The sequence below is a fragment of the Chenopodium quinoa genome, unplaced genomic scaffold (genome assembly GCF_001683475.1).
Source record: "Chenopodium quinoa cultivar QQ74 unplaced genomic scaffold, ASM168347v1, whole genome shotgun sequence".
NCBI classification, from domain to species: Eukaryota; Viridiplantae; Streptophyta; class Magnoliopsida; order Caryophyllales; family Amaranthaceae; genus Chenopodium; species Chenopodium quinoa.
In genome coordinates this window covers 4978114-5003861 of record NW_018744239.1, presented here as the reverse complement: position 1 = coordinate 5003861, position 25748 = coordinate 4978114, and the positions used below count along the sequence as shown (strand labels likewise).

Genomic DNA, 25748 nt, shown 5'->3' with positions numbered 1-25748 from the left:
GTAGTATTGCAATATTATTAGATCAATTATCGAGAGGTATAAACTTAATATTAATGCTAATTTCACTATATAAGTAAAATTGGAATTAATAAATTGCGAGAGCCTATTGATTTAATTTGGTTAATAGCATTGTTGATTGTTAATTAATGTGTTTTATCCTGTAATACTATTTATTGGTGAAAATATAACCTAGGCCTTTTAATATTGATTTTCACCATAGTTTAATGATTGCTACAGTATAATCACATAATATTACTTAAAATAATTAGAAAGCAAAAAGACATTGTTTCCCTGTGGATTTGACCTTGCTTCCATGCTTTTTTTAAAAATTTGTTTCACTGTTAAATTATTATATTCTATTAGCTTTTATTAAATTTAATTAACTTTTTTTTTAATTCATTTCACTAAATAGAATATGATTATTCAAATTGCTTTATTTGAAAGCATTTTAATTTAGTTTGATTCAACTATTTTTTGTTCGAATTTGTTTTACTTTTATTTGATTCAATTAGCATTGTTCGAATGTGTTTCACACACTTTCATTTGATTTTAGTGACAAAGAGGTTAGTTTCTCTGTTAACTTCACAACACAATTCCTTCATACTCTAACATTTTCTCTATTATTTCTTTCTCCTCCATTATTAAAGGCTTTTGAAGATAAATCATCCTCCATTGTTGAAATTTTCAGAAGGTTATTGTGTCAATGAGATTTATCAATATTCCCACAAATAAACACCTACCCTATTAGGGTTAACCATCCCTTAAATTTCTATTTTTCTTAGGGTTTTCTTTGAATTTGACAACGAAGCCACCGGAAGAAGGTGAAGTAATGGTAGCCAAATTTACATAGAAAATTTAGAATGAGTATGGATCAACCAAAATAGGAGCAAATGTAAGTTTTCTTTAGAAATTCAAAGAAGGTTGGTAGAAAGAGATAGTTCTTTTAAAGAAACAAGAAAATTGAATTGGTTAATTCTAGCGATGGAGGTGATGGTGGTGGCAATAACATTGATTTCATCTTATCCAATGGGTTTCTGGTGATATTATTGTTTTTTTTTTTTTTTTTTTTTTTTTTTTTTTTTTTTTTTTTGCATCAACTCGAAATTCCTAATTGCAATTTCTAGCTAGTATTTGCCAAAACACTATTGTAGGGGAATTTTTCAAACTCAACTTGGAGCCCATCTGTGATCATGCCTTTAAGCATGGTGTCGTCCAAAGGGAAGGAAGCTAGAGATAAAAGAGTCGCCAACAAGTTTTAGGAACTTGTAAACTGTTCACGGGTGTGAAGGTTACACTCCCTTCACGATCACGGAGATCACTAACTCCATAGTGGTCCGGAACCATGATTGGATATTCGAGGATGATGGTACAAATCCAACCTGAAAGAGATTGAACCCGCCCTAAATCGACCTCTACTTAATTCTTATGGTATTCATGTGCGATTTCAGATTAACATACACAACAAGTTAGCCCTAAACCTAATTAATCTACGCTGGTTGATTATTTAATGCACCAACAAATCTAATATTCATGATCACTTGAATTAAAAATCATATTAAGCCTAAAATCAAATTATTAATTATCTTATTAGGCGTGATTTCAAGTACAAATTCCCTTCAAACCTGCAAGAAAGGGCGTGATCAAGCAATAACAATAAATCATGAATAATCAAGCAATTGAATAATTAACGACACAACAAATCATCATCATAATCAAAACATGATAAAAACATGATCAGCAAGATCCTAGGCATGATACTAAACGGATTAATAACAAACCCTAGCATGTCACTAATAAAAATCAAAGCATTAACCTAAACATGATACTAGGAACATGATATTAGAAATATTAATTAACACCCTAAACATGATACTAGGAATCAAAATCAACATCCTAACATGATACTAGGAATTAGAATAATATTCTAAGCATGATTTCTATATATATTAAAATAATAATTAAGTAATCAAATTACTTACTTTGATGCCTCGTATTTCTTTTTATCAAAACAATACACACATTAGTAACTTCAAGAAAGATTAAATCAAATAAACCATATAAATCAAATAAGAATTGAAATATAGATTAGGGACCAAACCCTCAGAACTATCAACCTTTCACGTCGAGGTCAAAGGCAACTTCGAGATTGGCTTGGAGTATTCAAGGATCGTGAAGGAGGTATGGTGTGTGATGTCAAGAAGGTGTTGGGATGTGTTTAAGCTAAGGCTAGAAAGAGAGAGAGAGAGAGAGAGAGAGAGAGAGAGAGAGAGAGAGAGAGAGAGAGAGAGAGAGAGATAGAGAGTGAATAAGCTTTAGCTTAGAGAGAAGATTAGATGATGATTGTTGGTAGTCAAGCTTGTTGTGAAAGGAATGGTGTCCTTCCAACAAGTGTATTATTCCGGTAGAGGGTTCAGAATTATTAGAAAGCTAATTCTTTATTAAGGTCAAGTGATCGGAATACCTAGGTGGAGGTCGCTTCCGATCTTGATTGAACCCTTCAGGTCGAACCCAATCGAACGACCGATCCGCGACGAAAAATCAATCCGAAGGATTTGATGAGTCGTTAGAGTTTTACGAACAAAGACATCGGATATCGAGCTTAGAGCGTCGAGACCTAGCGTCGCAAGTTGAGTCGAATTTAGAATTCAACGAGACGTGAAATTAATAAAGTTACAAGTTCGAGTTAGGCCGTAGCGTCACATTGGCCTAGCCATGCGAGGGCTAGGCTATCTCGAGCTAGCATGTGCATCGCAATGCTAGCCGCAAGCCTAACATGCTAGGCGGGATAGGCCCATGCATGCTAGCTAGCCACCACAAGCATCGCAGCCTTGCGTGTGTGCTAGCATGCCATGTGCCCAGCCATCGCAAGGCTAGGCCTTGCTAGCATGCTAGGCGCTGGCGCACAGCTAGCCCAGCAAGTATTGCAAGGCTACACCTTGCTAGCATGCTAGGTTGTGTGTGTGCTTCTCATAGCAGCGCCCAGCATTGACGCACCAAGCAGCACACTATGCCTCGCCTAGCACCAGCGCCCAGTATGCATGGCTCGCTAGCAGCACGCATGCACTAGCTGGCTGCGTATGCTTGCGGCTGGCTGTGCGTGTGTGCTGGTTGACTGGCCTGGCTGCCCAGCCTTGGTGCTAGGCGCCAGCTGGAAGCCTTGGCAGGCTGCCAGCCAGCCACTTAGAAGGGAGGGCCGGTTTTGCTTGTGGGGACCAAGGGTTGGAGCTTTGCCTTGGGGAGCAAGGCTATGCCCCCCCCCCCCTGGAAATGGTCCTCACCTAATCTCTTATCCTCCTTGTGCCACTTGTAACTTATTGATTGAATTACAATTTTATTTTTGTTTTGATTAAAATAAAATGGGAAAATTGCAAATCTCCCACATTGATTGTGAACGGGAAATCAAGGTTCATTTTCCTATAAATACCAAGGTCTTGGGATTTGGGAAGAACACTTGAGTGGAACTAAAAAGGCATCTCCTAAGAAAATGAGAAAACCTTAAGTTCATAAAACTCTATTTTTTATTGGTTGGGTCCCGACTAACCTTCGAGACTTGGACCGTTCGGGTCGGGTTCGTGGGTACGAGCCGTCGGAGACCTTCGCATTTGCGGGGTTCAAGTTTTGAAGTAAGAGCTCAGGATTCGAGCGAAGCACGCGCCAAGGGTAAGAATGTCTTTTCCTTCTCTCTGTATTGTTTAATTTGTGATTACATGCTTAGTTGCCTTAATTTAGTGGGCGGGTCTTGGGCGGGTTTCTCTTCCGCGTAGAGTCGGACTCTACAAAACCCAACAGCTGTATCGGAGCCGCGCTCACTTTAATTATTGTGATTAATAATTGATTAAGGTGATTTAAAATGGATTTAAATTTCTGGTTGTGCTTTCTAATTGGATTAGAAGCTCGTTTTAATTAGTTTTAATCTCGTTTTTTTTCCTAATTTTGGTTGACAAACCCAGATTTCGACTCACAAATAGTGATTTTTGGGTGGAATCGATGTTCTAAATCGTTTTCGAATCTTAAAGGATTGTCCAGAAGCCAAAATCCACCCAGAAATATGTTTTTCGATGGTTTTTTCGTTTTTGACGAATTTTTTTAAATCTTTTAACCTTTATTAATTATTGCATGTTGAAGGTAGATTAAATGTATGGTTGCATTCCTAATCTACTGCAATTATAAACCTCATTAAGCATGTTTATGAAATCATAATTGGTGCTTAATTTGGTGTGTTCATTTTTCACAATAACTTGAATTTTTCACATTGTTGCAAATAAATTGCTTCAAGTGTGACTGTTTATGGTGAACTTGCAATTTTGAAGCCCCTAAAACTTCAAAGATCCAATCTTTAATTGTTTATTTGGTTGGAACTTTGATTGTTAAATTCCATGTTGAACTAATTTTGGATTTAACCATTTTTGTGTTGATTAAAGTCCTTAAAGTTCAAAACTTGTGATTGAATTTTGATTAATCTTCATATTGGAAGATGTAATTTTTCAATTTTACACAAGTTATTGTTGGGAAATTTTTCATTGGATGAAAGGGTTTAATTTTCTAACCCCTTTAATTTTGTCAAATCTCATTATTAATTTACATTTGATTAAATTAATTATGAGAGTAGCCCTTCAATTTTGAAGCATCAAGATAGACCTAAATTGATTTAGAGAATGGTTCTTGAATAATTTAGGCTTGTGCACTATTTAAATTGAATTTAATTAACTTGGACTTATTTTAAATTTTCATTTTGCTCTAAATAGATTAATTTTAGAATTAATTTTATGTCACATGTATATCGGGATTAAAATCCCGAAATAATAGCACGCAAATCAAGGTAAAATCACCCAAACGCCACCAAGGCTAGTTGGGCTGCTTACACAACCCACATGTGGCTGCCTTGGTGCGCATGGTGGTGCTCCCACCTCGAAGCGTTGCGGCTGTGTGGCAGGGCTAGGAGTGCGCAAGGGACGTGCTTGTGGCTTGTGGTGCGTCGCTGCTAGGATGCTCGCAATGCTGCTGGGCATCAAGGCAATGAGCTCGAAGCAGGCCCAGCCACACCTGCCAGCACGCATGCTAGCATGCGCAGCATGCTGCTGCTAACAGGCGCAGTAATGCCTTGCTAGGCATGCTGCCTACGCCCAAGCAACCCCCTAGCCGTAGTTTTGGTGCCTAGCAAGCCTAGCCCCATGGCTAGGATGCTAGGCACTCGGTTTAGAGTAGGCTGGTTTTTTCAATTCCTGGGCTATTTGTTTTGCAAAATTTTGTCATTTTAATTTATTTAATTATTTTACAAGGCTAGTCCTCGGTTTTTCCGGCTTTTGCAAAAAATTTAATTTTGACAAAATTTGGGTTAAATCGGCTTAAATAATTGGATTAATTAAGTTGGATGCGGAATTTAGTGGGAGCTTCGTTAATTGCATGAACTAAAATGTTAAACAACTTTGACTAGTTTTAATTAGGCGCGTTAATTGGATTAACCACCTAAGTTAGTTACTAGTTCGCGCGCGTTATGCATTGTTACTTGTTTTTCGTTGTAAAATGCATGGGCCATTCACATATAGTGAATGGATGTATGGAAGATATATTGTTTCACAGGTTTCGTGAAAATGACAACTAGTGGGGCCCAATTAGGATAGTAAATACGGACTGCGATCCGTCATGTATTTTTGTAAATCTAAATACGGTCTGCGTACCGTTGCGCATTTTTGTACCTTAATATTTAGATTAATCCCAGTCGTAGTAGCTAGTAATTTTATTTTGGCGAAGATGTCTCAAGACGGCGTTTCTATGAAGACGAGCCAAGATGAAGACTCTTGAAGATTTGAAGATTTCAAGGGGTCATGCTAGTTGCCAAATGCATCTTATTTCATGTTTTCTATATATAATTGTTCTTATATATGTGAATGACATGTTAGGTGCATATTTAGGATTTCAAATGTTGCGATGATTAATTGAGTTCACTTAAATCAACCAACATAGAAACCCTAGGTCCCTAAAATATTGAGCTAAAATATGCCATTCCAAGAACAACACTTACGAACTAATGCGCGTATGTGATGGGCTACACCAAAGCGAGGCATCACTACTTCCCTAGGAACGTAAGGTATACTAGGTATACAAGTTGTCTTGGTTAAGCTCAACGATATCGGTAAGGAGTCCTTAGATGTCGTGGCAATGGAGATAAAATGTTAAGGAAGCATTAGATGCGACGTTTTATCGAACCAAGAGTAGCTTGGAGCTATTAGCAATTGGATTGCTTACCCTAAAATATTAAGTGTTAAGACAAGCCAAAGCATGCTTAATCACTTTTTGATTTTTGGGGATCTTGGAATCGTTTTATGTTTTCTTAAAAGGGACTAATGTTAATGCGTGGATAAAATGCTCAATAAGATTGAAAATTTGCATGAACGCTTTAAATTTCAAACTTATTAGTTTATGAATGGTTTTTCATTTCAAATTCTTTCAATTGTAGAAACATGTCTGCAAGTAACTCAAACAACAACTCTATGTGCCCGGAACTCCCCGACAAGTTGGCTTATAGCCTTAACTTGGTCAACTTCAACGAATGGGAGGAGGAACTCAGGAAAACTCTTCGGAATTGTTCCTTGGAGTACAATCTTGATACTCCCATTCCAAGCTTCTGCTCTAAGGGAATCATGAGCGATGAGGCTCATGATAAATGGTCTTCCGATTGCAAGAAAGTCACACATCTTATGGCTAATTCCATCCCGGAAGATTGGAAGGAAAAGCACTCCTTCTATTTTTTGGATATTTTCCTCAAATCATTGGAGGATGTTGTCAATATAAGAGTCAGCAAGAGTAACAATGGCAACTATGATGGACTCGTGTTTGATTTGACTAGGTCACTCTCAAACATGAAGATAAAGCCACCGGATGTGGGTTGTCTTGCTAAGGAAAGGCGTCGGCTTTGGTCAAGGGTCTACAACACCAAATTGAGACCCGACATGCCCCTCCGACCTCATGTGCTTAGAATGACTAGGCTCTTCAAACACATGCAGCTTCTCGGAATCTCATTGGAGAATGAGATGGCGGGGCATATCTTGCTTGCTGCACTCCACTCGAGCTCTGATAAACTTAGAGTGCATATAGCTGTGGGAAAGGAGACACGCTTCTTTAAAGAGGTGGTGCAATTTCTTAGCAGAGCCACCTCCTATGGAGTGACCAAGAGGCCCTTGAGAGCAAGGAAGAGGGAGTTCAAGAACAAGGCAAGGATGTGATGCTTCTATTGAGGTGGGCAAGGCCACTAGAAGAGGGAATGCAAGCTCTTCCGAAAGGAGGAGGAGGCGAGGAATGTGGCATCTGCCTCAGGTATCTTCATTAACACTTGTGTATAAAGCTATTCATAGGTATTGGATACCATGTATAACTCACTTTATGTTTCCTTTTCAGGAACCAAGTGAGAAGGGCATCACAAGTAAGAGGGTATTGGATACCATGTGCATCGACAAGCGGACGACAAAGATGGTCTTTTGATCGTGCTTGTAGGCACATTTATTTTGTCTATGACTTGTAATTAAACAATGGTTGTTTCTTATGCTTTTGAACATACTTTTGATCTATGGTGTTGGACACCAAGTTATTTGGATCACAAGACTTAATCAAATATTGGTTTGTTAAAAATGTCTTGTTTATATATTCTATAAAATTGCATATGTTTAGACAAATTTATGATACTGCCAAAAGGGCTAAGACTATCGAGTCGAATCAAACCTACTTGTGGCATTGTCGTCTTGGCCACATTAACGTCAAACGCATCAAGAAACTTCTTCAAGAAGGTGTTCTTGACTCATTCGACTTGGAGTCGTTTGAAAATTGCGAAAGACGTCTATTAGGCAAGATGATAAAGCAGTCATTCTACAATTTGGGAGAAAGGGCAAGTGACTTATTAGGCCTAACACATACGGATGTATGTGGACCAATGAGTACACCCGCAAGGCAAGGTTATCGATATTTCATTACCTTCACCGACGACTATAGTAGATATATTTATGTCTACCTTATGTCTAACAAATCTGAATCTTTTGAGAAATTCAAAGAATTTCAAAGTGAAGTTGAAAATCAACTTGGCAAGAAAATAAAAGCACTTCTATCGGATTGAGGTGGCGAGTATTTGAGCCATGAATTCGACGATCACTTGAAAGAAAATGGTATTCTTTCAGAGTTGACACCTCCCGGAACTCCACAATGGAACGGAGTATCTGAACGGAGGAATCGAACCTTGTTAGACATGGTTCGATCAATGATGGGTCTTAGTGAACTTCCTATCTCTTTCTAGGGACACGCACTTCTAACTGCGCCACTAACACTGAACCGTGCTCCGTCAAAAGCTGTCGAAAAGACCCCATATGAATTATGGACGAAGAAAGCTCCAAGGTTGTCTTTTCTTAATATTTGGGGTTGCGAAGCATATGTCAAGAGATTAATTTCTAACAAACTTCACCCAAAATCATACAAGTGTTTCTTTGTGGGTTACCTAAAAGAAACCATTGGGTATTACTTCTACAATAAATCCGATAACAAAGTGTTTGTTGCTCGTGATGGTGTCTTTCTGGAGAAGGAACACCTTTCCAAAATGACAAGTGGGAGGAAAATCAAACTCGACAAAGTTCGAGAGGTAGAGCAACAAAGTCAACATGATAAAATTGACAATCAAAGTGATTTAGAAGCAGTTTTTGACATTGGTTAGAGTCAAACTGACAATGCAAATGCTCAACTTATTGCCCTGCGTAGGTCGCAACGGCCAAGATCTCAACCAGACAAATACCTTGGTATTGTCTTAACCGAAGATCAAGACATCCTAGTTATGGATGGAGATGAGCCAGCGACATACAAACAAGCTATGACGAGCCCCGACTCTGCTAAATGGCAAGAGGTCATGAAATTCGAGATGGACTCCATGTCTGAAAATCAAGTCTGGGACTTGGTTAATTTGCCCGAAGGTTACATACCTATCGATTGCAAATGGATTTTCAAATTGAAAACAGACAAAGATGGAAATGTATCTATATACAAAGCTAGACTGGTGGAAAAAGGTTACAGGCAAATTCACAAGTTGATTATGATGAAACCTTTTCACTAGTTGCAATGCTTAAGTCCGTCCGGATCATCCTAGCGATTGCTGCATATTACGATTATGAAATATGGCAAATGGATGTGAAAACTGCCTTCCTTAATGGGATTTTGGAAGAAACTATGTATATGACATAGCCGGAAGGTTTTGTTGATCCAAGCAATGCCGAGAAGGTATGCAAGCTTAAGAAGTCTATTTGTGGACTAAAGCAGGCAAGTAGAAGTAGGAATCTGCGATTCAATGAAGCCATTAGCAAGTTTGGTTTATCAAGAATCCAGATGAATCTTGTGACTACAAGAAGGTAAGTGGGAGTGACATCGCATTCCTAGTCTTATATGTCGATGACATATTACTCATTAGAAATAGCACTAAACTGTTAGAGTCCGTAAAGGGCTGGCTGGGAAAGTGTTTTTCAATGAAGGACTTGGGAGAGGCACAATACATATTGGGCATCAAGATCTATAGGGATAAATCAAAGAGGATGATTGGATTGAGCCAAAGTACTTATATAGATAAGGTATTGGCACCATTCAACATGGAAGGGGCCAAGAGACGGCACCTACCCATGTCCCATGGCATAACTCTCAGCAAGAAACAGTGTCCACAGACACTTGATGAGCGAGAGAGAATGAGTCAGATTCCATATGCTTCGCTTATTGGATCGATCATGTATGTTATGATATGTACTAGGCCGGATGTATCGTATGCCTTGAGTGTTATGAGCCGATACCAATCAGACCCAAGAGAGGTGTATTGGACTGTGGCCAAGAATATCCTAAAGTACCTGAAAAGGAACAAGGATAAATTCCTGGTCTATGGTGGCTGTAATGATTTGGTTGTTGAAGGTTATACTGATGCGAGCTTCCAAACTGACAGAGACGACTCCAAGTCGCAATCGGGGTAAATATTCTGCCTTAATGGAGGAGCTTTTATTTGGAAGAGTGTTAAGCAGAGCACCACCTCAGATTCTACAACTGAAGCCGAATACTTGGCAGCTTCGGAAGCAGCTAAGGAGGCAGTTTGGATTCTTAAGTTCATTGGTGAACTTGGTGTTGTACCCTCAATTAAGGGTCTAATAGACCTCTATTGTGATAACAATGGAGCTATTGCTCAGGCTAGGGAGCCAAGGGAACACCAGAAGGTCAAACATGTCAAGCGGCGATTTCACATGATAAAGGAATGAAAATCCGAGGGTGAAATCAGAATTTAAAATATTGGAACGGACGACATTGTAGCCGATCCTCTGACTAAACCTTTGTTTCAAGTAAAGCACAACAAGCACGTTGAGGAAATGGGAATCAAGCATATTGGAGATTGGATTTAATTTCCCTGTATAGATGTTTCAATTAAAATCGATGTCTTAATGTAAAACACTATGTTGAACCATTCAATTTTGGAGCAATTAAATTTTTTGCAAATTTATGATTACTCCATATCTATTTAATTGTGGTTTAGAATTAAATAATGAGTCCATTTGATTTCTGAGAATATTCAAAACAGGGTATCAAGACCATGTCTTGGATAAGGAAACACTTGTTAAGTGAACATTGAATATTTTAATCGAAAATTATCCCTAATCGAGGTCATTTAAACGATGGACGATTAATGACCACTTGAGATTAGTGTGTAGTATGATTTATAACACCGTTTCTTGTGCTACAAGGACATGATAGTCATAAATCATTTGCCAGGTACTAGTTTGGAACTATACCGGATAGACCTATGAGAAAACTTTAAGAGATATCAAATCGTCATAAGTATATTTTTCATTATAGCTATCAAAACCTTTTTCCTCAACCATGAGTATTGCAAGTTCTCTTGTTTGAGTACTAGTCGTTTTGATGTTGTCAAATGTCTGCCATAAATGGGTATTATAACGGCAACACTCAGGTGACTAGTTCCTCTTAGTAAGGGAAGCTTACAGTACAAGACTGGGAATGTCCCCCTATTAACAATAGGGAACATGTCTTTGTTGTTAACAAGGCCTCTCGAAGAGCGAGACTGTGAAAATGCATGGCCATGCTCAGATGGATTTTAGAAATCATCTGTTTATTGACAGTCAAACTCGGGAATCGAGAAACACTTTTGGACGTAATAAGGATGATGAAGAATCTTACCTTATAGTTCATCAAGAGACATTAAGAGACATAAGAAAAGGGTTGTACACATATTGCACACTTGTCTGGAAGGACAAGTGGGAGATTGAAAGGAATGGTGTCCTTCCAACAAGTGTATTATTCCGGTAAAGGGTTCAGAATTATTAGAAAGCTAACTATTCAGTAAGGTCAAGTGATCGGAATACCTAGGTGGAGGCCGCTTCCGATCAGTAATATTAATGTACAATTAATATTACAACTTAATCTTAACTGAACCCTTCGGGTCGAACCCAATCGAACGACCGATCCGAGACGACAAATCAATCCGAAGGATTTGATGAGTCGTCAGAGTTTTATGAACAAAGATGTCGGACATCAAGCTTAGAGCGTCGAGACCGAGCGTCGCAAGTCGAGTCGAATTTAGAATTCAACGTGACGTGAAATCAATCAAGCTACAAGTTCGAGTTAGGCCGTACCCTCGCATTAGCCTAGCCATGCGAGGGCTAGGCTATCTCGAGCTAGCATGTGCATCGCAATGCTAGCCGCAAGCCTAGCATGCTAGGCGTGCTAGGCCCATGCATGCTAGCTAGCCACCGCAAGCATCGTAGCCTTGCGTGTGTGCTAGCATGTCATGCGCCCAGCCATCGCAAGGCTAGGCCTTGCTAGCATGATAGGCGTTGGCGCACAGCTAGCCCAGCAAGCATTGCAAGGCTAGACCTTGCTAGCATGCTAGACGCTGGCAACAACAGCATAGCGTAGCATCAAGCACCAGCCAGCAACATGTTGGGCATGCTAGGTCGTGCGTGTGCTTCGCATAGCAGCGCCCAGCATTAACGCACCAAGCAGCATACTATGCCTGGCCTAGCAGCAGCGCCCAACATGCATGGCTTGCTAGCAGCACGCATGCACTGGCTGGCTGCGTATGCTTGCGGCTGGCTGTGCGTGTGTGCTGGTTGGCTGGCTAGGCTGCCCAGCCTTGGTGCTAGGCGCCAGCTAGCAGCCTTGGCAGGTTTCCAGCCAGCCACTTGGAGGGGAGGGCCGGTTTTGCTTGTGGGGACCAAGGGTTGGAGCTTTGCCTTGGGGAGCATGGCTATGGTCCCCCCTTTGGAAATGGTCCTCACCTAATCTCTCATCCTCCTTGTGCCACTTGTAACTTATTGATTGAATTGCAATTTTATTTTTGTTTTGATTAAAATAAAATGGGAAAATTGCAAATCTCCCACATTGATTGTGAATGGGAAATCAAGGTTCATTTCCCTATAAATACCAAGGTTTTGGGATTTGGGAAGAACACTTGAGTGGAATTAAAAAGGCATCTCTTAAGAAAAGTGAGAAAACCTTAAGTTCGTAAAACTATAGTTTTTATTGGTCGGGTCCCGACTAACCTTCGAGACTTGGACCGTTCGGGTCGGGTTCGTGGGTACGAGTCGTCGGAGACCTTCGCATTTGCGGGGTTCAAGTTTTGAAGTAAGAGCTCGGGATTCGAGCGAAGCACGCGCCAAGGGTAAGAATGTCTTTTCCTTCTCTCTATATTGTTTAATTTGTGATTGCATTTTTAGTTGCCTTAATTGGCGGGTCTTGGGCGGGTTTCTTTTCCGCATAGAGTCGGACTCTACAAAACCCAACATGTTAATGATTGAAAACAGGGTGAAACGACCTCTATTTATAGGGAAAAAGAGGGTCGAAGGATAAAAAAAGAGTCAGAATTTGAATCAAAGTAAAATAGATTCCATCGCGGCACGTCGAAATTACCGCGGCGAGGCAGAGACCATCACGTCACAGGAGACTATCCCGTCGCGACAGGACCATCGCTGCGCGTCAGAACTATAGCGGCGCGACAAAGTTCATCGCGTCGCAATGGGGACTATCACGTCGCGACAAGGTCCATCGGCCTATCGCAGCGCAATGATTCTGTCGTTCTGCGATGGTTTTGAAAAAGATAAGAATTCGTACGGAATTCGATTTCTGATCGGATTGGGTCAATCAAATTTCCGTACATGTTCTATTTTGACCGAGATTAGGATCATTGAAAAAGAGATTTTTTATCCGATGAAAAATTCTTTAATCTTTATCTTTAGGAAAACAGGATAAATTAGAAGTTTTTAGAAAATTCTAGAAGCTAATAATAAATCCTAAGGGATATAGGATCGAAAACAACCTTCAAGAGGATTCTAGATGCTTATAATAAATCCTAATTGGTTTAGGAATGAGGTTAAGGTTAATGGACCCTCCACGCGGTCATTGGGTCGTTGATAAGGCTCGGTTTAGTATTTTGGCCATAACTTCTATAACTCGGATTTGGGCTTATAATATATCGTTGGAAAGCTCTTTTAAACCCCATCCAACTAAATAATTATTGGACTAGGACTATGGACCAAAATAGATTATTCTGGACGTTTTTAAGGTTTGGACACGAAATGAATGATTTTAAGGACACGAAATGAATGATTTTGGGTTTAAGGGCACGAAATAATTGATTTTGATTTAAAACATTTAAGGAAAGGTTGTAAATGGTCAAAGCTAAAGGGAAATTCATGAGACTCTTCAACTCTTCACCTAACTCAATAATCAAAGACGTGAAAGGTACTCATCACTGGGTTTGGTTTTTAGGGAGACACAATTAGGTGTCTACAACTATACATTATTTAAAATTGGATTTGTGAGCATTGAATTCATTTTTATGTGAGAGTAATTGATTCTAGAAAGGATTATGTTAGATGAAAACTTAGAAGAAGATAGTTAGCTCTCCTTTAATGTCGTTTTTCCTCCACTCATGGAGTATATTGTCATCCATTTAAGCCAACTGTCTATAAAGGCAAGAAATAGATTTTATTGATGTGGCACAAAAATCAAGAAATTTATTCACAAGAATGTCATTAGATAAATCCCCTTTATTAGGTGTGGTTAACACTAAGTTCATCTTGGTGCCAGCCCTTGTTCAGTACACCTGGGTGTCTTCCTCTAGGTACACTACCCAAGGGCATTTTCGTAAATTTGCACATTATAATTGCATGTGCCTAATGCATGATACTCCATATTTGATCTATTTCTTCTTCCTTTATGCGATAATCAAATCAAATTCATCTACTGAGTTCAAGCATCAATGGCGGAATTGATTTTAACTCCAATACAAACAATCATTGATCATTCCCAGCAGCTATAACCAAATATCAATTTCTAGGTTAATTTGTTATTAATTTTGAGCAAATTAATCGATGTAATTTGAGCAAATTTATGCGTATAATTTGAGCAAATTGATGCGGAATTCTATATTTATATGAGCATCAATTGATCATGATTAAGTTGATCCTGATTATTCATCAAAATTGACACTAATTGTTCATCAAAATTGATCTTGAATAGCAAAAAGCAAACTGTGAGGAGGGTAGTCCGTCGTTGGGGATCCTACTTCCTCTATGCTCATGGCCCTTTAAAAGCCTAGGACTTTACACTTTTGAAGGTGTGCTAGGATTTGAATTCCTGGCTGTTTGGGGGACCTTGAATTAGAATTGATTCTATCATTACACTTTTTTGTAAGAAACTAATAAAGAGTCGCCAATGAGTTTTTGGAAAACTCATAAACCTCATTCATGTCTTTCTCCAAAGTAGAGTTCAAGGGATATTTAGCACGAATCATAAGTTTACCCATGCCCAAATTGGTCTACTTGTACCAGAAATGAGTTTGGGAGCGAGGGTACTTAAATAGCGTTCCCTTTAGGGGGGGAATCGCTATCCTAGCCATAGTGCGACCTCTACTAGTATTCCTTTTCACAATTTCATCACGAAACAATATATGCAACGTGATACCTAAAAGTAAGTTAGTTGATTTTATTTACACACGTTAATCACATAAGGATTACATTACAATGAATGACGTTATCCTTATTCAGTCCAAGTTCGTGAAAGAACAAAAGTAAACAAGATTCGCCTTGGCTTAAGTGATAAAACAATCAATTAATTTGTCTAATTCTAGTCTTGTTTTAACGAAAGAATACTATGTCAAATTAAGTAATTAAATGTTTATTTTAACATGATCAAACAACACTAATCAATTAATTTAAGTGATTTAGGACAAGAAGAGTAATGTGATTTATCTAAGCGCTCGGGAATTACCACTTTTCCTTGCTAGATCTTCGCTTGGAATGTTTATGGACACCTTCTTGATGGGGAACCTCCACCGTAAGAACAAAATAATTAAAAGGGTGAGTGTTTAGGACAAGAGGGTTGATTATTGCATAAGTTCACAAAGATGTTACCGTTGACCTTTTAGGCTATTTTTTTTTTGTATGTTTTGAGCTCGTATTGAACCTCTATTTATAGGGAATGGGTAAGATTAGGGTTTCGGAGATTCTTATGTAAGAGGTAACGTGTGAAACTGTGAAGGTTGTGAGCGGCTTCCGCGCACAAGTGAAAGAGTTGCGCTGCTGTGGGCAGCACTACCTCTAGTCTTGCACGTGGCTCTAAGGTAAGATTTGATTTAATATATTTTTGAAATTCTAAATCTTCCGTAAGCGCATCTCTGAAGGTTGCGCTGGACGTCGCGCGCAACCTTTTGAGTTACGCGCGCAAGGCTAGTGCGACTTCATGAGTTGCTCGCGGATTTTCCTGCGGCAGCCCTACATTTTAACCTAGGCACTCTAAATTCGTCCGAAATTAGGTTTAATTTCGGGATTAAGCCTAATTTTCGGTCGGGCTTTGTGTTAATGAGCTTTAGTTCATTTTGTTTGGGTCAAACTAGCTAGTTTTATGTGTTTAGGCTTTAATCAAGAGTGCATAAGCTTTTGTTACTCCAATCCAGCACAAAGATGGAATTATTTATCGTCATAGCACTTTCGGTCGGGAGGGGACCAAAAGTAGATGTCTACAACACTATGCGAGGGCTTGGGATGCGGGTTGGCCTTGCCCCCACTAGTGTGTTGCGGCAAGGCCTTGCGCTAGGCTTGCGAGCCTAGCACGACGTGTCGTTTGATTATTTTCCGTCTCGTCGATTCCTAGAATCGTCTCGACGTTTGACGCTCGGCTTCGACGCTCTAAGCTCGGAATCTGACGTCTGAGTTCCTAATATCTTTATTGACGTATTTAACCCTTCGGATTAATTCGTCACCTTAGTTCGGTTACACGATTGGGTGTGACCCGCAGGGTTCAGTCAAGAGCAAGTTGTAAGATTAATTATATTAATCTTACTGATCGAAAGCGGCCTCTAGCCAGGCATTCGGATCACTTGACTTCACTAAATAATTAGTTTTCCTAATTAATTCTGAACCCTCTATCGGAGGGATCACCTGGATTTTCGAAGTGTGGGTTCGAAACTTCCGAAATTTGAAATCATAATTAACAAAGGAATAAAAATACAATAATTAAATATTCAGTACATAAATAAGTTCAAACTATGGATTACAAATAGATTACACATAGAAAAATGAAAAAAAAAAAGACTACAGAAGCATTCTTCGAGTCTTCATACTTTGGAAGCGTTCCAATACATCATCATCACTAACTCTTGAAAATAAATCTCTTTCAAGAAAAGTGACTAAATTATCATTCAATAGTTGATCACCCATACTATTTCGCAACTTATTTTTTACGTATGTCATTGAGGAAAACACTCGTTCCACGCTTGCAGTTGCAACCGGAAGGATCAATGCTAGTCTTATAAGCAAGTAAACTAAGTTGTAAGTAGTATGCTTATTTGTTTCAACAAGCATCATAGAAAGCTCATGAATACCCTTCAAGTCTCCAAACCTTGCATCTTGGCGCACATCATTAATATAAAATTGAAGCTAATGACGAAGTGCAGTCATCGTCATATCATTAGTTGGAAACTCTTTGGGATATAACTCAGCAAGTCTCAACAACTTTTGCATATCAAATGCCGCAAATGAATTGATCGGGTTTAAGCATGACACACAAATAAGTAACTCCATATTTTATTCATCAAATCTACTATTGAGCTCTTGGAGTTGTAAATCAATGACACTTATAAACATTTCTACCCGAAATCGATGAAGATTTGAAACTTTGGCAAAGAAGCGTCTTGACCTTCCATGAGGAACATACATATCATCCATAGTAGGAACTTCTACATCATGTTTAACACAAAAACAAACCACAAGATGTAAAAAGTCTTCCCACCCATGGACCCTCATTTGTTGTAATCCCTCCTTAGTCAATTTAACATATGTCATGGCATTAACAATATCTTGGTCCCCCTTTTGCAGAGCTTGACACAATTTATCAGTAATCCCAAATATTTCGGACATCAAATGTATCATAAATACAAATTCAAATGATTCAAATGTAGACATGACAGTGATAGCCTTCACGCGATCATCCTTATAAATCTTATTTGATCCAATCTTCTCAAGAACTTTAACAATAGTAGCATAAAATGCGGTAACATTTGAAACAGTTTTGTAATGTGATCCCCACCTAGTATCACCAGGCCTACCTAAGCCATGTTCTTGGTTTAAACCTTGCCCACTTTCAATTTCTCCTAGTTCTAATGCTTGTAGAATATGTTGAGATTGTATTTCTCTTATCATTTCACTTCGCTTACAAGAAACACCAATAATATTCAACAAAATAGCAAGTTGATCAAACAACCAAATACAATCATCATTATCCTTAGCAACAGCAACAAGGGTTAATTGAAGTTGGTGAGCAAAACAATGAATATAATAGGCTTGTTTTGTTTCATTCATGATCAAAGTCTTGAGACCATTTATCTCCCCCCTCATATTACTAGCACCGTCATAACCTTGTCCACGAACTCTAGACAAACTCAATGAATATTCCATAAGCAAAGACTCAATTGCACTCTTTAGTGACAAAGCAGTAGTATCCTTAACATGTACAATTCCAAGAAACCTCTCATTTATCTTCCCTTTATTATTGACATAACGCAAGCAAAGGGCCATTTGTTCCTTTTGAGATACATCACTTGATTCACCAGCCATTATTCCAAAATAGTCATCCCCAATATCATCAATAAGAAGTCTAGTGGTTTCTTTGGCACAACAATTAATAAGTTCTTTTTGAATTGAAGGACTAGTCATTCGATTATTTCCCAGGGCATTACCTAGAACAACCTTTGCTACCTCACTATTATTTTCTGAAAACCATGTTAAGAGTGCAAGAAAATTACCCCTATTCCAAGATTCATCACTTTCATTATGCCCACGACAAGCTAAACCTTGATTTAAAAGAAATCTAATACATTTCAATGAATAAGTCAAGCGAGATTTGTATTGTAGTTTAGCTTCCTTAGAATAAGTGCAAAGAGATTCAGCAACTGATGTCTTTGGGTTGATAAACATACTATATTTCTCATTAGCCTGATTATGGAAACTACCAATACCACCCACATGAACATCAAATCTACCAGTCTTATTCCATCCTCTAAATCCCCCTTTAATAAAGGAATCATTAACAGCCAAAGAATAATCAAATTTATCAGTGAACAAATAGCACACAAAACAAAAGCCGCATCTTTCTCAACACTATATTCAAGCCACTCATATTTATCAAACCAAGTAACATTAAAACGGCGCATACCTCCAACTTTTCTTTGAGGAAAATTATGTGTGCGTGGATCACAACGTTTCTTTGTAATATAGCCTCTCCTTACGGCATCTCGATCATTAGGAGGATACTCCATAATTGGAATTCTTTTTCCAGGGTCATGTGGAAGAAGATCAACATCATAAATGCGAGTATCATCGGAGTCAACAGTAGTATTTGGAACACTTGGACCTGTGTTCTCAGGTGGTGGAATTGTTGCAGCAATAGGAACCTCATCATCATTAGGAGACACATGTTCTTCTATTGGAGGATCCCTTGAACTAGGTGAAGAACAAGTTGAAGACTTTTGTGACTTCCCGGCACGTTTCCAAAATGACTCTAAACTCATGGTATAATAGGTATATACTGCTAGTCTGCTACACACACATGATAAATGCAGAATGAAATCAATGAATGAATGATAAATCTAGAAAGCAAATTAAAACTATCGTAATTAAAGATTACAGTCAATTACTCAATTAGTAAACGAAATCTAGACGGCAGAAAACGAAATAGCATATGAAATTATGAAAACTAGAAGGCAGAAAACGAAATACAGAAAATAGCATATGAAATTCAACAATGTAACTAAAAAAATCCCCAAATTGAGAACTTGAGAAGTAAATTAGATAATTATAACCAAACTTCAGCAATTTACAAAAAATTGGCAATTCGTAATGTATATTAGCAATTTAGCATATGAATTTCAAGTATTCAATGATTTAGCAAAAAAAAATCCCCAAATTGAGAAGTAAATTACATTTGCAAAAAAAAAAATCCCCAAATTCACTTACCTACATACACCGATACACGGCTGTGAGGCTGTCAGTGCTGTGACAGACGACGGTGGGTCTGCTGGCCTGTTGGGTGAGTGGCTGGTGCGCTGCCGCTGCCACCGTGTTCTGGCGTTCTGCTGACTGCTGCCGTGTTGCGCCGGGAAGAGAAGGAGGAAGAACGGGAAGAGAAGGACTGAAGGAGGAAGAACGGGAAGAGATTAAGAGAAGGAGGAAGAAGTTAGGGTTTTGCAATTTGGGGGAATGAGGAAGAGGAAAGCTGGAAGCAGGGAAAGCTCAGGAAACAAAATTAAAAAAAAAAAAGTGTGAGTTATGGGTTTTGAACCCACAAACTCTTGTGTGATGGGAGGTAAAAATAACCACTGGGCTACAACTTTACTTGTTGTCATATAATACACAAATATTCTATTTAAACCTATTTTGATTTCTTTTTTTTTTAAAAAAAATTTAATTTTTTTCAAAAAATCAGTGGGTTCAATGAACCCACTTGAACCCACCCTAGCTCCGCCACTGGCTGACCATCGACCTTGTGCAGTAATAAATCCTCCTCCCGTGACATTTATGGTACATTGCTGCAACAAATACTAAGAGTTACTCCTAATTAAGCAAATGTAGAAAGTAAGGCTCGAACTTGTGACCTCAAAGTCATAAGATGATTTTCCCACTATATCCACCATTTATGTATGGTTGAATATACATATACGAAATAGCATATTTGACATCGTACAATATATACTTTGTATTAAATATGTAAGTATTGCGTATATTTATGATTTACCTCATATACAGGTTGACCATAACCCCATATAAAATCAATGGCTCCTTCAATGTAGCAAGACTTGAAATAATGACAACCATTATCATCCCATAGTGTATCTTGATATCCTAGAAACCCACAAGAATAGAATGCATTCTTATCTCCATAAGAATAGGGCAATGGCAGGAACGTGCTCCGTATCATCTTTTGGTGCCCCAGTACTAAAAGAGTTCTAATAGAACAAAAGGTAAATCTAAGAATTAGTTGATTTGTGGATGTATATATAATTCCAATTAGAACAATGAGATTAAGTAATTGCATTTAACCTAAATAGAACTGGATCAACAAAAATCGATTTTGATTAGTATAAGCGCGAAATTATAAATACATAGAATAATGTGTATTATATTCTTTTGAAAAGATTTGATATAATCTTATATAACCAAGGTAGTGGTGTCCATACAAAATATCTATATGTCAATTATATATACTTACTCTTTTAAAATGGTTAGTGATGAACATATTTTAAAAAAATTTAAGCAAACATTATGTGCATATATATTTTGTACTATATCAATACTAGAAGGAACTTAGTCGCGTTGTGATGTCGAATGTTAAGATTGTCGTTCTTCCTTTAATAAAAATAAATAAGCCGTAAAAAAAATAGAGTAAATAAATAAATTAAGATCTCAAAATGCAAGATATAAGATATGGGAGTCTTGATTGTTGAGAGACTTATCATACTTAGAAGAGTTTTAAAATACGAGAGTGAGGGATAACTCAAGTGGTTAGAGCTCCCCTTCCGATTTCAGGTGATCCTAACAGGGGTATATGGGGAATAAACAAAAAACTCAAGGGTATATGGTGAAAAACCCGTTTAAAATATCTAAATAAAGTATGACCTCATATAATAATACAAGATACCATGGATTTATCATTTGATTCTTAAGAGATTTATCATACATATAAGAAATTTATACTCAGCACTATAAGCTAATACTGCGTAGCAATTATACGACATAATAATTATAAAAAAGGAATTACCTTAAAGGTGACACCTCTAGCTACAAAGTTGTCAATGTACAAAGCAAAAGTAATGCTATTTAACGCTGGAGAATGGACATCAGAGGTTATTATGGTTGTAGTACGATCGCTTCCTTCAAGAATTATAAATCCTCCTTTATCTTGCTGAATTGCAATCTGCTCCCTTCATGCGTAAAACCAACATCGTTAATCAATCTATGCACATGTAAAGTATCTTACATATGTAGAATATAAAGCATATTATAATAAGTGTCTATTTTTTTTTTAAATTCAACATTTTGACCAGTGCGAAGTTTATGCAAATGGGTTGAATTTGTTAAACCATTGTGTAAGCGAGATTTTGTTGGGGATTTAAAAATGATTAAAAAAAATAATATTCATTAAATAGTTCATTTAAATGTAAAGGATGGGAGTGAAGAGACATACTAAAAAAAATTAATAGAGCGAGGAGTAAGGACCATGTTAAAATGGAGAAACGCTCTTTATGAGAGTATAGCAAGATTGAAAGATAATTTTATTGCATTTTTTTTGTGTTCCCATGTACAAGGGCATGCAGGTAACACTTTGACTCATCTTATTGCAAGATGGAATGTAAATGAATAAGGATTTGTATAGTATGATGAGTTCCCTAAAAGTTTTCCAGTCAGACAGAACTTGATTTGATTTGATAAATTTCACCTTATGTTAGTTGTTTTAAAAAATATTGTAAAATGTTTCCAATTAAAGTGTTGCATTTAAAAAAAATAATAAAAAAAAAATATTAAAAAAAAAAGAATATATTTTAAGACTTGTAAGTTCCAGGTTTAATAAATATTTTGACCCATTGATTATTGCTAGAAGGAATGGAATTAAAGGCATCTGTAATGGTGGTGAAATTTGCGACGCCCGATTGTGAAACGGTGATAATACGGTAAGCTATCATAGACGCATTTTGGCACTCTATAGCTCCAGACAATAAGAAACAAACATTTTGGAAACTTAAACACAATACAAATAGTAGCAATAAAAGTTTCACACTTGAAGGAAGAAGAATGAATGAATTTCAATAAGATAAGCAATTGATATGTATTAACTAATTTTCACAATATAAGAATGATGGAGATTATGCCAATAATTAGAATTAGAAGCATATCAAAGGTCAAACTCTATTATTTTTCATGAAAATGAATTTGTAGTACATCAATCATGATCTTTTTTTAGTGGATTGCTAAATACCGCCATCAAATATTATCAAATCGCCATCATTTTAAGTAAAAGGACTTTCTTGTCCTTAATAAAAATTTACCCAGTTTTTTACTTTTATTTTTCTAACTTTAATCCATCCACTACAACCACCGCATCAACCACCTAGATTGGACCACCACCACGAACGAAAAAGTCAACGAAAATGGATGATAATCACGATGGATCGTTGGAAAACCAACCACAATCTCCACCGTCAGCTTTTGAACAAGTACGATTTCGATAATTAATGTTGAATTTTGACGCGAAAAATGACTTTTGACGATGGTCAATCGATGCCCAAAACCGGTCAACTTTCACGGCAATCGTTTTGGGCGCCGATTGACCGTGACGGATATCGGTTATGAGCGCCGGTTACCATGGTCAACCGGAGTTGGAAACCGGTTACCGGCCACGGTTAACTGGTGGTCAAATTCGGTCACCGTGCCCGGTAACCGGTTTTCAGTTCTGGTTGACCGTGGTCAAGGTCGGTTTTTTTTTTCTTAAAAGAAATTATTATTATTATTATTATTATTATTATTATTATTATTATTATTATTATTATTATTATTATTATAAGGTCCCACCTGGCGGCTCGAGCATCAGTCAGTGTTATGGCTAAACAACCCTAAACAGGTCAAAATGCAGGAAAATACTCGTAAATCCAAGACTGTAACAATGTCAAACACCCGGCAATCTGTCTGCAACCTATCCATGAGGTAACGCCTAATTGCCGATACAAATAAGTAAGTGTAGCTGAACTCCATGAATAATGAGAAAGCTGAACATCCTTCTTCTTCACCTCTAAGATGCAAGAAGGAGGAAAACGACTACCACTCTTATCGACAAAAATAGTGCTGCCAAGAACTAACAACAAGAAACCCTGCACCTGGATATCAGTGTCTCCTTTCTGTGCCAGGCATCTGTCACATATGGCCTGACATGACATCGTCCCGTTATCCCAAATGGATGTCGGCTTGGCAGCAATTTTATCTGCTCCTACGCCCCAAAAGTTCTGAAAGTGAACCTTCAAAGACGCAACATCGCTTTGCTCTACAACAGCATCACCCTCCACAGGTAACCCAAGTATGTTTTTGACATCAAGGAGCATAATAGTTATCTCGCCGAACGGAAAGTGAAAAGTGTTTGTGTCCGGCTGCCAGTGCTCAACGAACGCCGAAATCAGGGCCCAGTCAATGCGATGATGCATGATGTTAACTAGCCCACTCAAACCAGTACTATCAACTCATCTACTCACATCATCGCCCATAGCACTGTGCATATTATGCAAATTTAGGCACCATTGCGTCCGAGATTGACACTTCAATACATCACGATCTTTTTCCGACCCCATCAAAATATACGTGGCGATGTGACCTGCATAACTGAGAATGACACTACCATCCTTGGGACCACCCGGCATTTGAGCCTGAACACGCCATGTAGTATCATTCGACGCTCGGACAACACGAACTTTAGGAGTTCGGGAAGTACCAACTCTAGTACTCTGAAATCTACCATCAGCACCTCTCCTCAAAGTGACTCCAAATGACGTCTTGCCTTGCTCTCCCCTATCTCGCCGATGTTGAACAGATCTCGAACTCCCATCATCTTCCATAAAAGTGTTAATTTGATCCTCGTGTCACTCTTCCTCCTCCTCCTCCTCCTCGTCCTCCCCCTCACGCCCCACAACCTCATCATCAACACACGCTCCCTCGGCTATAGGATCTGATGTCCTTTGTCTCCTAGTCAAAGCAGTCACTGCACAAGACCTGGTATGTCTCTCACCCACCCACCAAGACGATCAAACGTCATTTTGAGCCTACCCAACTGACGTCATAACCAAATTAACAAAATATTTACAATCAATAATAATAATAATAATAATAATAAAACAGCTTAATGATAATAATATTAACTGTAATAATCATAATTGTGAAAAAAAAAACAATAACAATCATAATACTAATAATAATTAACAATATCAATTTATAATTATTATAATTTTAAAAATAATAACATAATATAATTTTTACAAAAAATAAAATAAAAAAAGGGTGACTGGTAACAACCGGCGTAGAAAACTGGTTTAACCCCGCCGTTAACCGGTTTTGATCGTCGGTTACTAGTGACGGTCAACCGAAATTCCATGCTGGTTAACGGCAACGGTCAGTCGATTTTCCAAGCCGGTTACAAGCCATCAATTTTTTTTAAAAAAAAAATAAAATAAAATAAACCTAACCATTAAAACCGGTGGCTGGTAACTAACCGGCATGGTAAATCGGTTCACCGCCACCGTTAACCGGTTTCGATCGCCGGTTACCGGTGTCGGCCAACCGGTTTTCCACGCCGGTTACCAGCCACCGAATTTAAAAAAAAAAAGTCAAAAACAAAACAAAATCGTCAAAACTAACCTCCTTTGTCAGTTTTCCGGCCATTACACCACGAGACCACCGTTGCCTGTACGATCCGCCGCCACCTGCTTTGTGATTGTGGTGGTTGTGTGGATAGAAAGTGGTGGTTGTGGTGTTTGATGATAGAGGACAAAAATAAAAGGAATAAAAAATTGATTAGGGTTTAGTAAGGGCAATAACGACATTTTGCTTGAAATGAGGGCGGTTTTGATCATTTTGGATTGCGGTATTTAACACCCCCTTATTTTTATCCAATCAGCTCTTGTATTGTAATATTCTATTTATGTCTAAAGAAATTTGTCCTTCTATCTATATTCCACTAAGATTGATTTTGTTAAATTTGGGTATGGTTAAATTGACGATGTACTTAATGAAAATTTCGTATCAAATGGTTAAGAAAGTAAACTTACTTTATATATATAAATTGCTTAAGTACTTCTTAATTAAATTATCACCCTTAGATTACCAAAACTCACATTTTAATATCTATATATTGCACGAAATACGTACAATGAAATAACTACTAGTAGTTTTTAATAATGTTTTTTTGACCCGAAGTATATATAGTAGTTGCCTTCAAAGTCCCTTAAAAAAACCTACAACTTTCAAAATGTAAAAAAAATAAAAAAATAAAAAAAATAAAAAATAAAAAATAATAATAATAACAATAATAATAATAATAATAATAATAATAATAATAATAATAATAATAATAATAATAACATTTATGCTGTCGGTATCTCATATTATCTCTCCATTGAATCAGATTATGAGTTGTAAAAATTT

At 37.8% G+C, this 25748-nt stretch overlaps 1 protein-coding gene across 1 annotated transcript; it reads right to left on the bottom strand.

Annotated features, from left to right (window-relative positions):
* Positions 1 to 17099: 17099 nt before the first annotated feature.
* Positions 17100 to 23659, bottom strand: LOC110694305 (zinc finger MYM-type protein 1-like). Its single transcript, XM_021871480.1, has 5 exons — positions 23205 to 23659; positions 21328 to 21490; positions 20305 to 20411; positions 18727 to 19106; positions 17100 to 18580 (listed from the first exon to the last, which is right to left on the bottom strand). Exons 1-5 carry the CDS (start codon positions 23657 to 23659, stop codon positions 17100 to 17102), a joined length of 2586 nt encoding a protein of 861 aa, XP_021727172.1.
* Between the last annotated feature and the right edge of the window lie 2089 nt (positions 23660 to 25748).

Excerpts from the sequence above, each read along its gene's own strand:
- LOC110694305 (XM_021871480.1), bottom strand. The coding sequence starts at position 23,659 with ATGCTCCTTGATGTCAAAAACATACTTGGGTTACCTGTGGAGGGTGAT. Across the intron at positions 21,491-23,204 it reads TTACAGTCTTGGATTTACGA|GGAGCAGATTGCAATTCAGC; the intron begins GTATTTTCCTGC and ends TTACGCATGAAG. Across the intron at positions 19,107-20,304 it reads ATGGTCAACCTGTATATGAG|ACTAGCAGTATATACCTATT; the intron begins GTAAATCATAAA and ends TGTGTGTAGCAG.